The 15739-nt window shown below is 40.8% G+C and overlaps 1 protein-coding gene across 1 annotated transcript; it reads right to left on the minus strand.

The window, feature by feature from the left end:
- Window positions 1-11819: 11819 nt before the first annotated feature.
- Window positions 11820-13666, minus strand: nkx3.3 (NK3 homeobox 3). The gene is made up of 2 exons (XM_014215926.2): window positions 13053-13666; window positions 11820-12676 (listed from the first exon to the last, which is right to left on the minus strand). Exons 1-2 carry the CDS (start codon window positions 13399-13401, stop codon window positions 12162-12164), a joined length of 864 nt encoding a protein of 287 aa, XP_014071401.1. The 5' UTR covers window positions 13402-13666; the 3' UTR covers window positions 11820-12161.
- Window positions 13667-15739: the final 2073 nt, after the last annotated feature.

Here is a 15739-nt window from a genome sequence, read left to right on the forward strand (position 1 = left end):
ACACACACACACACACACACACACACACACACACACACACACACACACACACACACACACACACACACACACACACACACACACACACACACACACACACACACACACACACAGCATGTCCAAGGCAAGGGAACATAGATGTTTCTGTGAGAGTATCTCTCCTGAAAGACATGGATTTGATAAGTGTAGCCATGAGTTTCTTTTTAAGTTGACTAGAGAAATATTTATTTGTATGTCCAAGCAAAGTGCTATGTTTACGCATGTTGCCCCTGTTTTTACCATAAATAAACAACACATAGTTTAATGAAAAACAAATAATTAGATAATATTAAAAATATGACATAACATAGATGTGAGGGCGGGAGGAAGGTCCAGTTTGATGCTTGGTTTTAGAGGCTTTCTACTATGATAAAATACCACTGGGTTTTGAACCAAGATCAACAGCACAACTCAGGCTCTTTTAGATCTGCGACAAGGGGTTGTTGTTAGTGTTGTTATCAGACTGAAAAGTCTGTCCAGTCTAGTGCATCTTGTCTAGTGTCTATCTATCTGAAGCAACTTACTTCCTCATAATCTAATGGACTCCACTCAAACACTATAGTCCTTCTAGTGATCATAAATAACCCTGATTTCTCCTTCCCCTGGGTGGTCTCATCTATCAGACTGCCTTTACTAATCCTCACTATGACCCCTCCCAATGCTTTAGAACACACACAGAGAGAGAGAGAGAGAGAGAGAGAGAGAGAGAGAGAGAGAGAGAGAGAGAGAGAGAGAGAGAGAGAGAGAGAGAGAGAGAGAGAGAGAGAGAGAGAGAGAGAGAGAGAGAGAGAGAGAGAGAGAAAATTCTTTTTGGAATTTTCAAACTTCAGAATGACATGACAGGGAGAATTGAATCAAAGCCGCATTGAGGGAAATGTTCCTGGGTTAAAAAGTTATTTCTGTATGAAATACAGTCAATTTTCCTAGGTAAAATCTAAAAGATTATTATTGTTATCCAACCGCATATAATAAATTCCCACTGCCGACACCAATGTAATATAAGAGGAAATCGTGTATCATGAGTAATCATTCAATGAACCATCCATTGTTTATGTGAAATATGAGAGAAAACCCTCGTCTTTGGGGGAAAATGTGGTTGTCTGTGATGGATACAACACACCCAGAAGGGAGGAGATCTCTTATGGTTTTACTGTAAATGTTTACATTCCTACATGCTGCGATGCTATCAGCTAATAGTTTCTGGAACACAGCAGAGCAGTCCTCTGAGGGGGAATATTGGCCGTGTGTGTGTCTGTGTGTGTGTGTCTATGTGTGCATGTGTGTGTGGAGCACTAATGCGGCTGGGGAGACAAGGTCCGGGGAAGCAGCTCTGTCTTTTAAACAGAGGTATTAACCATGACCCATCTCCTTCCTGAGTCCTGACCCAAGTCTACCCTGGGACAACACATTAACGCCTGCACACACACTTACACACACTCCCCCCACCCCACCCTTTCACCTTTAAACACACACACTCCCCCCACCCCTTTCACCTTTAAACACACACACTACCCCCACACCACCCCTTTCACCTTTAAACACACACACTCCCCCCACCCCTTTCACCTTTAAACACACACACTACCCCCACACCACCCCTTTCACCTTTAAACACACACACTCCCCCACCCCTTTCACCTTTAAACACACACACTCCCCCACCCCTTTCACCTTTAAACACACACACTCCCCACCCCCAACCACCCCTTTCACCTTTAAACACACACACTCCCCCCACCCCTTTCACCTTTAAACACACACACTACCCCCACACCACCCCTTTCACCTTTAAACACACACACTTCCCCAACCTCACCATTTTCACCTTTAAACACACACACTCCACCCTCCGTAGGCCTAGTTAAATCTCTTTGGATAGATTGATGTTGTTCCATCCTCACCCAGCATCTATGTGAGGTTTGTAATGGAAATATCCATTAACAGTCAGTGCTGACAGTTGTTGTATAGAGATCATTTACATCACTTTCAGTGTTAAAGGGCAAAATAATTACTGTTGCAATAGATACTGTAATTACAGTTTTTTTGTTTTTTTTATATTTCACCTTTATTTAACCAGGTAAGCCAGTTGAGAACAAGTTCTCATTTACAACTGCGACCTGGTCAAGATAAAGAGAGAGAGTTACACATGGAATAAACAAACGTACAATCAATAACACAATAGAAAAATCTATGTACAGTTTGTGCAAATGTAGTAAGATTAGGGCAGTATGGCAATAAATAGGCCATAGTGGTGAAATAATTACAATTTAGCAATTAAACACTGGAGTGATAGATGTGCATATGATGTATGTGCAAGTAGAGATACCGGGGTGCAAAGGAGCAAAAAAATAAATAACAATATGGGGTTGAGGTAGTTGAGTGGGCTATTTACAGATGGGTTGTGTACAGGTGCAATGATTGTTAAGCTGCTCTGACAGCTGATGCTTAAAGTTAGTGAGGGAGATATAAGACAGATTGTGAACAGTGTGAGATCTCTGAGCCTAGCTCTTACAAAGCATTGTAGTGTAGCAGAGACTGTGTCTGTGTGTTTGTGTCTGTACACACGTCCATACATGTGTGTTTGTGTATGTGCAGTGGCGTCATACACTCCAAAAACCTAAGGGAGCACAAAGTACGTGATGGCTGGGAGGTTGTAAATTGGCACATTTTTCATTTTTCAAACATCTGAAACAGATTTTTCCTGCCATCTAGAGCCATAATCGTTATTCTTAATTCTATATAAAAACATGTATATTTTTCTGCATATCTAAGCATACCTCTTGAGCTGTCTCTATCCTCCTGACTGGTGGTTCTTTTTTTAAAGAAACGAAATATACTTCTCTGAATCTCTGCTAAAATCTGGATAAAAGATAGAAAGGAATGTGAGTCTTATTCAGTACATTTAGTAATTTCTTGCTTTTCTAAAGTCTACCAACCTTGCCAGCAGGCATGCCAGCTAAGATATATTAAACAAAAATATAAACGCAACATGCAACAATTTCAAAGATTTACAGTTCATTTAAGGAAATCAGTCAATTCAAATAAATTCATTCAGGCCCTATTCTATGGATTTCACATGACTGGGCATGGGTGGGCCTGGGAAGGCATAGCCAGGCCCAACCAATCAGAATTTGTTTTTCTCCACAAAAGGGTTTTATTACAGACAGAAATCCTCCTCAGCATCGCTGCAACCCCCTCAGATGATCCCACAGTTGAAGAAGCCAGATGTGGAGGTCCTGGCGTGGTTACACGTGGTCTGGGGTTGTGAGGCCGGTTGGACGTATTGCCAAATTTTCTAAAATGATGTTGGAGGCAGCTTATGGTAGACAAATGAACATTAAAATGAACATTAAATTATCATGCAACAGCTCTGGTGGGCATTCCTGCAGTCAGCATGCTAATTGCACGCTCCCTCAAAACTTGAGACATCTGTGGCATTGTGTTGTGTGACAAAACTGCACATTTTAAAATGGCCTTTTATTGTCCCCAGCACAAGGTGCACCTTTGTAATAATCATGCTATTAAATCAGCTTCTTGATATGCCAACATTTCTGTGATTTTTTTTCTTTCAGCTCATGAAATATGGGACCAACACTGTACATGTTGTGTTTATATTCTTGTTCAGTGTAGTTAGACAAGCTAGCAACTGTAACATGATTGAGAGTAGGGATGTCACAAATTGAAAAAAAATATCTTACTGTTTAAACAGCCATTTCCATAGCGAGCTAGCAAGGAATGGAGCGAGAGAGGAGGGGCACAGTATAGGCAGGTCGGATGCCACGCAGACCGTCAGAACTGTGCACTAGGCCTATCTATTGGCAATCAAAAGCTGGATCTCGCAATTTCTTGGCTTGCAATGTCTCGCAATTTTGGTAAAGCAGGGCCTATCATCAATCAATAGGCTAGGATAATCTACACACAACAGACCGAAGACTGAACACACACTCTCATCATTAGCGAAGAGAAAGAGCAGGCGAGCCAGCACGAGAGAGATCAAGGAGGGTGCAGGCAAATTGAACCATACCCATATGTCTTAATAATCTGTATCTAGCAATATCTTGTTTTGCATGCCTTGCCAATTCTCCAAAATAGCCTAAAATGTGTCTTCCTCTCTGGTTGAGACTGGGAAACTATCCAGGCTAGCTAAAGCCAATCTTCCAAAAATTGCTAGGTGGCCAGTAGTATTACAGAGAGACAACAACAACCACAAAAAAATGTAATACATTTCCTATGCGCATGACACCTCTGTGTGTGTGTGTGTGTGTGTGTGTGTGTGTGTGTGTGTGTGTGTGTGTGTGTGTGTGTGTGTGTGTGTGTGTGTGTGTGTGTGTGTGTGTGTGTGTGTGTGTGTGTGTGTGTGTGTGTGTGTGTGCGTGCGTGTATGCATGTGTGTGTGCTGACTGGGTGAGTGTTTCATTGTATCTATGTCTCACCCTCAGTACATTCCACCCTGCTGAGAGCTGAGCTACTGTAGCAAACTCCTAAGACAACAAAGGATTAGTGTTTCCAATACAGATGAGAAATCTATCAACTTGAAGTCATTGCAAATTAATTATGTTAAGTACAGGTACATTGTCTGTCCAGACGTGGTGTTAAAACAGGTAGAAATCTCTCCCCAACATTGACTTTGTTTTTAGGCCCATTTTCTTCACACTAAAACAAATCCAGTCTATTCTTCAAACACACTTTCTTCTCACTGAGTTTTTCCCCCCTCTGTCAGTCTGTCTGTCTGTCTCTGCCCTCCCTCTCTCTACACCCCCCCATCCTCTCTGTTTCTCTACTTACCTTTCTCCCACTCATCTCTATCACTCCACTGGGCACAGACATCAAATCAACGTCTATTCCACGTTGGTTCAACTTAATTTCATTGAAATGAAGTGGAAACGATGTTGATTCAACCAGTGTGTGCCTAGTGGGTCCTCTCTTTCTCTCTTTCACTCACTCTATCTGTTTTACGAGCCTCTTCACGTCAAACAGCAGGGAAGCGTGAAGGCGATACTTGGCTCTCGCTCTCAGACTGAATGTTTACATACTTGTGCATTATATATGTATAGATAAACACAGACGTTAGCTTGCTGACCCAGGCCTTCTCTCACCTAACCACAATCAAAAGAGGCTGCAGGGTCTAGATATGCAGGCTTTTGATCCAAGGTCCAACCTGCACTAACACACCTGTTTCAGTAACAAACTAATCATGGTCTTCAGTTGGGATTTGGGACCATGACCATGCTGTCAATTATGTAATGATAACTCTAATCACCCAAGTCTTCTGTTGTCACATGACTGTAACCACCCTGTAAATGTCAATAGATGTCACTTGATGATGGTCCGTTAATCACAAGGAGTTGTGTTGTCTCTCCTCTACAGAACCATGTATGTACAATACCAGCCACACGTGATAGCTTAGAGTGGTAAATCTGATCTGAAAGAGATGAATGAGGCTTGGGCGGCTGCCAGTGTCGTGCCCAAGGTGAGAGTGACTCTGTCTGACAAACAGGTTGGAGGCCTAGTGGGTGTGTAGCATGTAGGTAGGCAGATAGGGTGATGGAGATTTTCACTACAGCTGCAATACTACTACTACCGATAATGCATTGGAATACTTCAAGTAATGATGAATACTTGATTTATGTTGTTAGGGAGAAAAACTCACCTTATCCAAAAGTACTGAGGTTTCATCTACCTAAGGGATGCCACTGCAGCCATTTTCTTCCCAAACGCTCACCACGCATCAAACTCTCACCACGCATTGAAACCACAATAATTTAGCCTACAGAGAATGCACTCATTATTCTTTGACTATGTAGAATGCACACAACTTTACTAAGTTCCCATCTTAAAGTAGGCCTAATGTCGCTTTGAGCATTCCTCATTCCATGTTCTATATCCTATTGCCACTTAACTCCACCCAACATACATATTTATATTTAGTTAAACTGCAGTAGCTAACCCCTTGGCACAGCCTGGTCTCATAGACTAGACGTAGCATAGTAAATGTAAATCCGGGACACTCAAATTAGTGATGTGTTACGTTTGGTATGGTTGCGTAAGACCAGGAACAGAAACGTAACTTGGAAAGAAAGTGATCCACACTGTGCTAAATCTTTGCCTGTGTGTGCTACCTGCCCCTCCCCATCCGAAGCATAGGCTACTGTACTGACGTTATAAGCTTGATTCAGAAGATGGGAGAAAGATTTTTAGTTAGCTAGAGAATGGATTAACGTGTTCAATGCTAGTTAAGGATACTATAGACCTAGTTATCACGTTATCACGTTCCATGTAAGACATGTGTAAAGTTCTGGTGCCGCTCTGCACACACAAGCTTGTTAGCTAGCTAGCTCAAAGGACATTCAAAGTTCCTCCATAGAAGCCACTCCTCCTAAGTATAATTCTGTGAACCTAATTCATAGAATGCATGTCATAACAAGATGCCCAGTGCTTCAAGCCTCCTTCTCAACATCTCCCCACCCGCACAATTTCAGTTGCATCTTGCACCATAGTCTACACTTGTCTTTCCACCACGCATGTAAACAACTAGCTTGCCTGCTCTATCTGCACTGATTGGTGAAGTCATTTAATGAGCTAAATGTAAAAAAACGGTTGATTTCACAGGTAAAAAAAATTTAACAGAAAGGAACAATATAAACCAGTACTTTTGGGGGTTTGAACTGGTTCAGAACTTTACTTAGCTATTTGGAACAGTGGAACAAAACGCTAAATAACACAGAAGATTACTTAAGGCAAAAACGAGAGTAGGGTGGATGGTTGGTTGGGGGGGATGGGTAGGCATATAACACAAACATCTAGCAACCCAAAGGTTGGGTGTCTTTGAATCTCATCATGGGCAACTTTTGCATTTTAGCTAATTAGCAATTTTCCAACTATTTACTACCTTTTTGGCTACTTTCAACTACTTAAGATGTTAGCTAACCCTTCCCCTAACCCTAACCTTAGCTCTTTAACCTAACTCCTAATCCCAACCTTAACCCAAACCTTAACCCCTAACTCTAACCCCTAGCCTATCTAACGTTAGCCACCTAGCTAACTTTAGTCACAACAATTTGGAATTCATAGCATAGCATATGTTTTGCAAATTTGTAACATAGTGTATGAATTGCAATTTGTAATATATCATATGAATTGTAATTTGTAACATATTATATGAAATGGATGATGGACATCCACAAACGAATACATACCTTACGAAACGTAACATATCCTACTAATTGCAGCATCCCGGATTGACCTTTACTATGTTACGTCTACCACTGAGTCCAGGTTGCTCAGCAGGGCCTATTACAGTGAGATGAGGGTTTAGTCTGTACAGTCTTTTCAGCATAGCATGATTAATGTGGATCTGTCCTGAGCAGCAGGGCTGTGTGGTGCAACACCGACATGCTCTATTGAAGCTATCTGACTCATGCAGCTGGGCCTAGAGCAGGGAATTTACAACAGCAGTAAACACACATTCATACCTGTAATACACTGAGTGTAGAAAACATTAAGGACTCCTGCTCTTTCCATGACATAGACTGACCAGGTGAATCCAGGTGAAAGCTATGAATCTATTATTGAAGTCACTTGTTAAATCCACTTCAATCAGTGTAGATGAAGGGGAGGAGACAGGTTAAAGAAAGATTTTCAAGCATTGAGACAATTGAGACAAGGATTGTGTATGTGTGCCATTCAGAGGGTGAATGGGAAAGACAAAAGATGTAAGTGCCTTTGAACGGGCGGTATGGTAGTAGATGCCAAGCACACCGGTTTGTGTCAAGGTGTTCTTAATGTTTTGTAAGCTCAGTGTATGTAAGAATATATGGTATGGGGTGCCATTTGTAGAATTTAACAGCACCTCATAATATAGCCCCAACACCCAAAATGATCAAGTATCAACACAATTCAGTGAAGTCTACAAGTTTGGATAATTTTTTGTTATTCTTTTTGACCTCAACTCATGCATCTGAAGAGACAGCGGATTCAGAACAAGAGTTAACAAGCTAGGCTACAAACACAGCAGACAAAACTCCACACAGTAAGACACACATTTTATGATAATTTAGTGGAATAGATACAGTGCCACCAGAAAGTATTTACACCCCTAGACTTTTACTGACTTTTACTACATTTTGTTGTTTTATAGCCTGAATTTAAAATGGATGAAATTGAGATGGTGTGTCACTAGCCTACACACAATACTCTGTGATGTCTAAGTGGAATTATGCTTTTAGACATTTTGAATTAAACAATTTATAAAAAAATGTCAATCTGAAATGTTAGCAAGTCACATAATAAATTGCATGGACTCACTCTGTCTGCAATAACAGTGTTTAACATGATTTTTTTTATAACTACTTCATCTCTGTACAATTATCTGTAAGGTCCCTCAGTCGAGCAGTGAATTTCAAACACAGATTCAACCACAAAGATCAGGGAGGTTTTCCAATACCTTGCAAAGAAGGGCACCTATTGGTAGATGGGTAAAAAAAGCAGACATTAAATATCCCTTTGAGCATGGTGAAGTTATTCATTGCACTGTGGATGGTGTATCAATACACCCAGTCACTACAAAGATACAGGCGAACTTCCAAACTCAGTTGCCGGAGAGGAAGGTCACCGCTCATGGATTTCCTCATGAGGCGAATGGTGACTTTAAAACAGTTACAGAGTTTAATCGCTGTGATAGGAGAGAACTGAGGATTGCTCAATAACATTGTAGTTACATTAGTTACACAATACTAACCTAAATAACAGAGTGAAAATAAGAAGCCTGTACAGAATACAAACATTACAAAACATGCATCCTGTTTGCAATAAGGCACTAAAGTAAAACTTAAAAATATGTGGCAAAGAAATTAACTTTATGACCTGAAAACAAAGGGTTAATTTTGGAGCAAATCCAACACAACACATCACTGAATATCACTCTTCATTTTTTCAAGCATGGTGGTGGCTGCATCATGTTATGGATATGCTTGTCATCGGCAAGGACTTTTTCAGGATAAATAGAAATGGAATAGAGCTAAGCACAGGCAAAATCCTATAGGGAAACCTGATTCAGTCTGATTTCCAACAGACACTGGGAGACAAATTGACCTTTCAGCAGGACAATAACCTAGTTACAGTTTTGACTTAAATCGGCTTGAAAATCTATGGCATGACTTGAAAATGGCCGTCTAGCAATGATCAACAAACAACTTGACAGAGCTTGAAGAATTGTAATAATAATGTGCAAACATTGTACAGTCCAGGTGTGGAAAGCTCTGAGACACCCAGAAAGATGCAAAGGTGTAATCGCTGCCAAAGGTGATTCTAACATGTGTTGACTCAGGGGGTTGAATACTTACATAATTAAGATATATTAGTGTTATTTTTTTCATATAATTTTTTTTACAAATGTTAGAATTTTTCTTTCACTTTGACATTACAGAGTATTTTGTGGAAAAAGTCAATACTTTCTGAAAGCACTGTACACCTTTTAGGTATAAGTGTATGTAGTGCACTCTTTAAATCGTGGGGAACACACTTTTTATTTTGTGTACATCACGTGTTTTTATTATGTGTAGGCAGCCCTACACTACACTTTTGCAATTCGTGTACGCATGTTTGTATTTTGTGAACATTACACGTTTTTGATTATACACTTTCATCCAGGTTTATTAGGTCAGGATTAAAGTTTAAATGAGTAACTTAAAATGTACTTTTTAATATGTATTTTAATGAAAAATGATTATGATTGTATTACGATTGGTTTGTTATACCTGTATTATCAATAGGGAAATGTATGATTAGCCTATATGAATTACAGGTCAACTATTAATATGATATTGATTTAGGCCTACCATTCAACCACGGTTACTATTTATGGTCCTTAATGACAATACTATCCGAGATCTGTTTGGAAAATCACTTAAAACCCTGTGGCGAAGGTAGGGGACATTTGCACACTTTAACCACAAAACAAATCAGGGGCGTGTCAGCAGCACGTATTTAGTTAGATTAATTGTGATTTTTGGCTCAACATTTTGAAAGCGTGAAAGCGTCTAAAATTAAAATGTCATAAATATAAACTAGCCAAACTAGTCTATCCTCCTCTATGATAATACACTACATACGCCCACACACACATAACATGCACACACATGCATACTGACGCCACACACACACACACACACACACACACACACACACACACACACACGTTGCTGCTACTGCCTATTATCTATAATGTTGCCTAGTCACTTTACCCCTTCCTATATGTACAGTACATAGCTGCCTCAATTACATTGTACCCTGCACATTGACTCCGTACTGGTACTCCCTGTATATAGCCATGTTATTTTCTACTCCCTATATAAAGGCTAGTCATGTTATTTTTACTCGTTATTTTTATTCGTTATTCACTGTGTATTTATTCCTTGTGTCACTATTTAAATGTTTTATTTTATTTTTTATATTATCTTTAACTTTGGATTCTAACTAAGCATTTCACTGTTAGTCAGTGCAACAAACACTCAAACTGGACAGTTTTATCTCAATCTCTTCATTGAAAGACTCAATAATGGACACTCTTACTGACAGTTGTGGCTGCGTTGCGTGATCTAGCGGCGTTGGACTAGTAACCAAAAGGTTGCAAGATCGAATCCTCGAGCTGACAAGGTAAAAATCTGTCGTTCTACCCCTGAACAAGATTCTACCCACTAATCCTAGGCCGTCATTGAAAATAAGAATTTGTTCTTAACTTGCCTAGTTAAATAAAGGTTAAATAAATAACAAATAGTCTATACCTGTTGTCTCCGAAGCATGTGACAGATAACATTTGATTTGATACCTTTACATTCTAAGCCTCATATTCAATTATAAAATTGGGTTGTTTTTAAACCTAGCATTTTTAGATTGTAGAATGTCGGTGATTCAATTGAGTTACTTGTAGTCTTCAAGATCTCCACCATGGGCTAATAATAACCATGTTCAAACGCATTACGTCCTCATTGGTGCAACGTCTTTTGCGTCGTCATGTTGTGTACGTTTTCTGTCCACATATTGTGGGTTCAACTTCTAACAGGCAGCTAAATGCAGAAACAATACAGATATTATCGGTACTTATATTGTGTCTGTCATAATGAAATTCGTTATCAACCCTTAAGAATGTTTTGAAAAAATCCCACAATATTTTGAAATCCATATATTTGTTTTTTCCTCTTACGAATTTAATAATTTCATGAAGATGGATGTTGGCTTAATTTGGAGAAAAACAATCCTTAGTTTACCTAAGTATTTCAATTGTATTTGTGTTGTATCAATGTTTTAACGAATCTATTGCATATATGCGATCGACTAATGTGAAAAGTTATTAGACCTATTAAATTGAAAGTTTAGATCGAAAAGTCTATCAAAAGTGTATGAAAATGTTAGAAATGTAAATGTAGTTTATTTCGATTTAGCACTTGATATTAGCCAACATTGTTTCATAATCCTAAATTAACCTATATTCCTCATGCAGCCTAGTGGTTATATCGTTGGGCAAGTAACGAAAGGTTGCTTGATTGAATCCCTGAGCTGACAAGGTAAAAATCTGTCCTTCTGCCCCTGAGCAAGGCAGTTAACCCACTGTTCCCCGGGCGTCGATTATGGCAGCCCCGCACTCCTCTCTGATTTAGAGGGGTTAGGTTAAATGCGGAAGACACCGTTGAATGTACCCCTTTCCTGTTTTATAATCAGTTATCAACTTTGTGTGTGTGTGTGTGTGTGTAAACAATGACATTAGGATAATGATGACTCCCAACTAGTTTTTAAGCTTTATTTGGTTATTAGTTGGCTATACAATTAAACTCGATGCACATTCCTGCGTAATAATTCCAATATTGTTATCTAGGCTACTACACTTTGCTGTATCCATCAATGTTGTCAGTGTAATGTCTATAGGCCCATTTGCCTTGCAGGTATACAGTATCAAAAAGCTCCCTGTGCTTTGAAATGACCTCACTCTCCAATAGAGAATAAAGAAAGTATTTAGCTACACATAGACGCATGTAGAAATGTCGTCTGGTTATCCAGTGTCTTTGTCATCTTTTAGTAAGTCCATAAAGTGAATGAATGTCATGAGGAATTGGAGCTACACCATTGTGTCAATGCATCCCCCCACAAAGCGCATTGCTAGAGATCCATGGCTGGAAGCAGTACATGTAGGGGTTGTATCCATATTGGTAGGCCGGATAGAGTGGCAGAGCAGGCGGACTAGGCAGCTCGTCCCCTCGGTACTGTCTCTGATCGTCTCGAACCAGGATCTTCACCGCCACTTTCTTAGCCAGTGTGGCTGGTGTAGAGGATATACAAGCGGCCATTTCGGCCGCCATCTGCCGCCGTTTGGTCTTATATCTCCGGTTCTGGAACCAGATTTTCACCTGGGTTTCCGTGAGCTTCAGGGCGCCCGCCAAGTTCGCCCGTTCGGGACCGGACAGATAGCGCTGCAAGTTAAACCGACGCTCTAGCTCGTAGACCTGCGTGTGGGTGAAGGCCGCACGGGAGCGCTTCTTGTTAACAGATATGGATTGGCCCACGGTGCTGTAACTACTCTCCCTCTCATTCTCCTCTTCCTCCCTCTGTTTGTCCTGATCCAGACTGGGTTGTTTGTTGTTTATGTCTGTATTGGAGGAAAGAGAAAAGTAAAAGCTCTTGTGGTTATTTGGCAAACAGGCGACCTCTTTATTTTTCAAATAGCAATGACGTTGGCTAGCCAGTCTATATCTCTCCAGGACACAGCGTGTTTCCACAAAATAATTTTACTATTAGGCCTATATATATTGACCATATACCACAAACCCCCGAGGTGACTTATTGCTATTGCTTATTGCTTATTGCTTACCAACATAATTGGAACAGTAAAAAGTAATGTTTTGTCACACCCGTGGAATACGGCTTTCAGCCAATCCGCATTCAGGGCTCGAACCACCAGTTTAGAATTGCATTTAGATTCATGGTCGATATAAATAATCTTAGACAGTCAGAGGGCGAAGTACCTTTTTTGCATGCCATGTATTCCGCCTCCTCCCCCGTGGACTCTTCACTACCGGACTCGGACGTAGGGTTCCTGATGTCTCCCAAACCAGGAGAGGAACTAATACTTCCTTGGCGGATGTGTTTCATCTCCATCTCATCCCCGTTGTGCTCGTCACTGCAATCCGAAGTGGATGAACCGGGGCCCCTCAAGCTCCCATCCCTGCTCTCTGTTTGCCGGTCCTGGTTGATGGAGGCCAGCTTTAACGTGCAGAGTTCTGTCAGATCCCGTGAAGTTGGAATGTTTTCTCGTGCGTCACGTCCCCGGGTGAGGATGTCCTTGATGGAGAAAGAGGAGCAGCCCAGCGCCATGATAACATTTACGCAAAACCAATTTTTTATCACAACCGAAGTTTTGTTAGGCTACTCTCGCAACCCGCTCTCTAAAGTCGTGCGACCCCCATCCAGAGACCCCTCAAAAGTCTAAACTCTACAGGTATTGATTGGGTTGTCCGTTGCTCTTCTCTCTCGATATTCTCCCGAGGTGATTTAATTGCGGTGAAACAGCCGCTGGTCTAATCAACAGCAGAGGTGTCATTAGATGTCATGTCTGCACTACAACTCTCACTACTGCCACTGAAGCCTGCGCTGATTGGCTGTCTGACCTAGTTATCTCCGCCCCAGACCGCCTTGCCCTGTATGTCTATCCTTCAAGCACTTGACTTTATTTGAAGACGGAGAGATAAATAGGATAAACTTGCGTCATTTGAAGACAAGGAGGAAAAGCCTGCAGTGATTGTATAAGTGTTATGGACTATGAGGGATGAAGGTAGCACAAATTCAGACCTTTTAAACGCATGTTTCAGTTTGACAACAGTTGTTATCGGAATGAGGAGAAAGTAGTGACCGTCAACAGTTATGGGAAAGGTCTGCAGTTGGGGTGATTTTGTTGAGGGCAATCTGTGATGGGCTATTGGCTCGCGGAGCTCTGCAAGATCTAAGAACATTGTATTTGTGTAGCCTACTCTTATCTTGTTTTAATGTGTTATGAAGGATCAATAACAATGGACGTGGAGACCGTCGGGCGCTATAGCCTCACCTCCTCAGGCCTAATAGGCTATCCACACTATAGGAATTGCATAGGCCTACGCATTTCAATATTAGCCTACATTAAATTTAGTAAAGATGCTGACACTAAAACAGGGAGCTGGCATATATTGTATTTTGTTTATAATTTTTGTCCACAAATGTGTGCTGCGCCCTTCCGTCCAGTTTCCTAATCACCTTTCCTGTGCTTTTGCCTTGATGTGGATTTGAAGCTAAAATAATGCCTAAAATGGCCTAAACAGTAGGCTATGCATGTCCCATGGATCAAACGCTGCGAAACTTTCAGCGAAATGACTGTTCAATCAAAGTACTATTTAAAGTTTACTTGTGTACATAACGGATCAAATGTCAGGTGAATGTAGTTGACCTATATACTGTAAGTCAGTGTTTGTAAAGTGAGTGAAGCCTGATTACCCTCATGGTTTTCGCAGGTGTGGCATTGCCTGTATTTGCAGAAGGAATGGGCAGAACATTTAGGCCTTAATAACTTTTGTTATCAGAGGAACTTGCGATGTATAACTATTAAGAAGACTTTTGTCTGCAGATTGTTTACAGATAGTAGGCCTAACAACAACATAGCTTAGTTATGGTCAAGTGAAGAAAGGAATGGAGAAACCAATGAGCACCTCAATTAGCTTGCGATTTTAGAGAAATGTGAAGGTGAATTGTAAAGTGACTGCCATTGATTTTGAACAGGGGTGTCAAACTCATTCCAAGAAGGGCCGAGTTTCAAATCAAATCAAAACACATTTTATTTGTCACATGCGCGGAATACAACAGGTACCGTGAAATGCTTACTTACAAGCCTTAACCAACAATGCCGTTTTAAGAAAAATAATTGTTAAGAAAGTATTTACTAAAATAAACTGAAGTAAAAAAATAATAATAACAAAATAGAAAAATAACAAATACTTAAAGAGCAACAATAAAATAACAGTAGCGAGGGGATACCGATACAGTGTCAATGTGCGAGGACACAGGTAATATGTACATGTAGGTAGAGGTAAAGTGACTATGCATAGATAATAAACAGAGAGTAGTAGCAGCTAAAAATGGGACAATGCAAATAGTATGGGTAGCCATTTGATTAGCTGTTCAGAAGTCTTATGGCTTGGGGGTAGAAGAGGTTAAGAAGCCTTTTGGACTTAAAGTTGGCACTCCGGTACCACTTGCCGTGCGGAAGCAGAGAGAACAGTCTATGACTAGGGTGGCTGGAGTCATTGGCAATTTTTCGGGTCTTCCTCTGACACTGCCTGGTATAGAGGTCCTGGATGCCAGTGATGTACTGGGCCGTACGCACTATCCTCTGTAGTACCTTGCGGTTGGAGGCCAAGGAGTTTCCATACCAGGTGGTGATGCAACCAGTCAGGATGCTCTCGATGGTGCAGCTGTAGAATCTTTTGAGGATCTGAGGACCCATGCCAAATCTTTTCAGTCTCCTGAGGGAGAATATGTGTTGTCATTCCCTCTTCACAACTGTCTTGGTGTGTTTGGACCATGATAGTTTGTTGGTGATGTGGACACCAAGGAACTTGAAGCTCTCAACCTGCTCCATTACAGCCCCGTTGATGAGAATGGGGGCGTGCTCGGTCCTCATTTTCCT

Source organism: Salmo salar, chromosome ssa01 (genome assembly GCF_905237065.1).
Source record: "Salmo salar chromosome ssa01, Ssal_v3.1, whole genome shotgun sequence".
Classification (NCBI taxonomy): Eukaryota; Metazoa; Chordata; class Actinopteri; order Salmoniformes; family Salmonidae; genus Salmo; species Salmo salar.

Bases quoted from the DNA above. Each gene is read 5' to 3' on its own strand.
- nkx3.3 (XM_014215926.2), bottom strand. From the start codon at position 13,401: ATGGCGCTGGGCTGCTCCTCTTTCTCCATCAAGGACATCCTCACCCGG. The intron at 12,677-13,052 runs GTACTTCGCCCT...CCTCCAATACAG, and splicing joins ATACATGGCATGCAAAAAAG to ACATAAACAACAAACAACCC.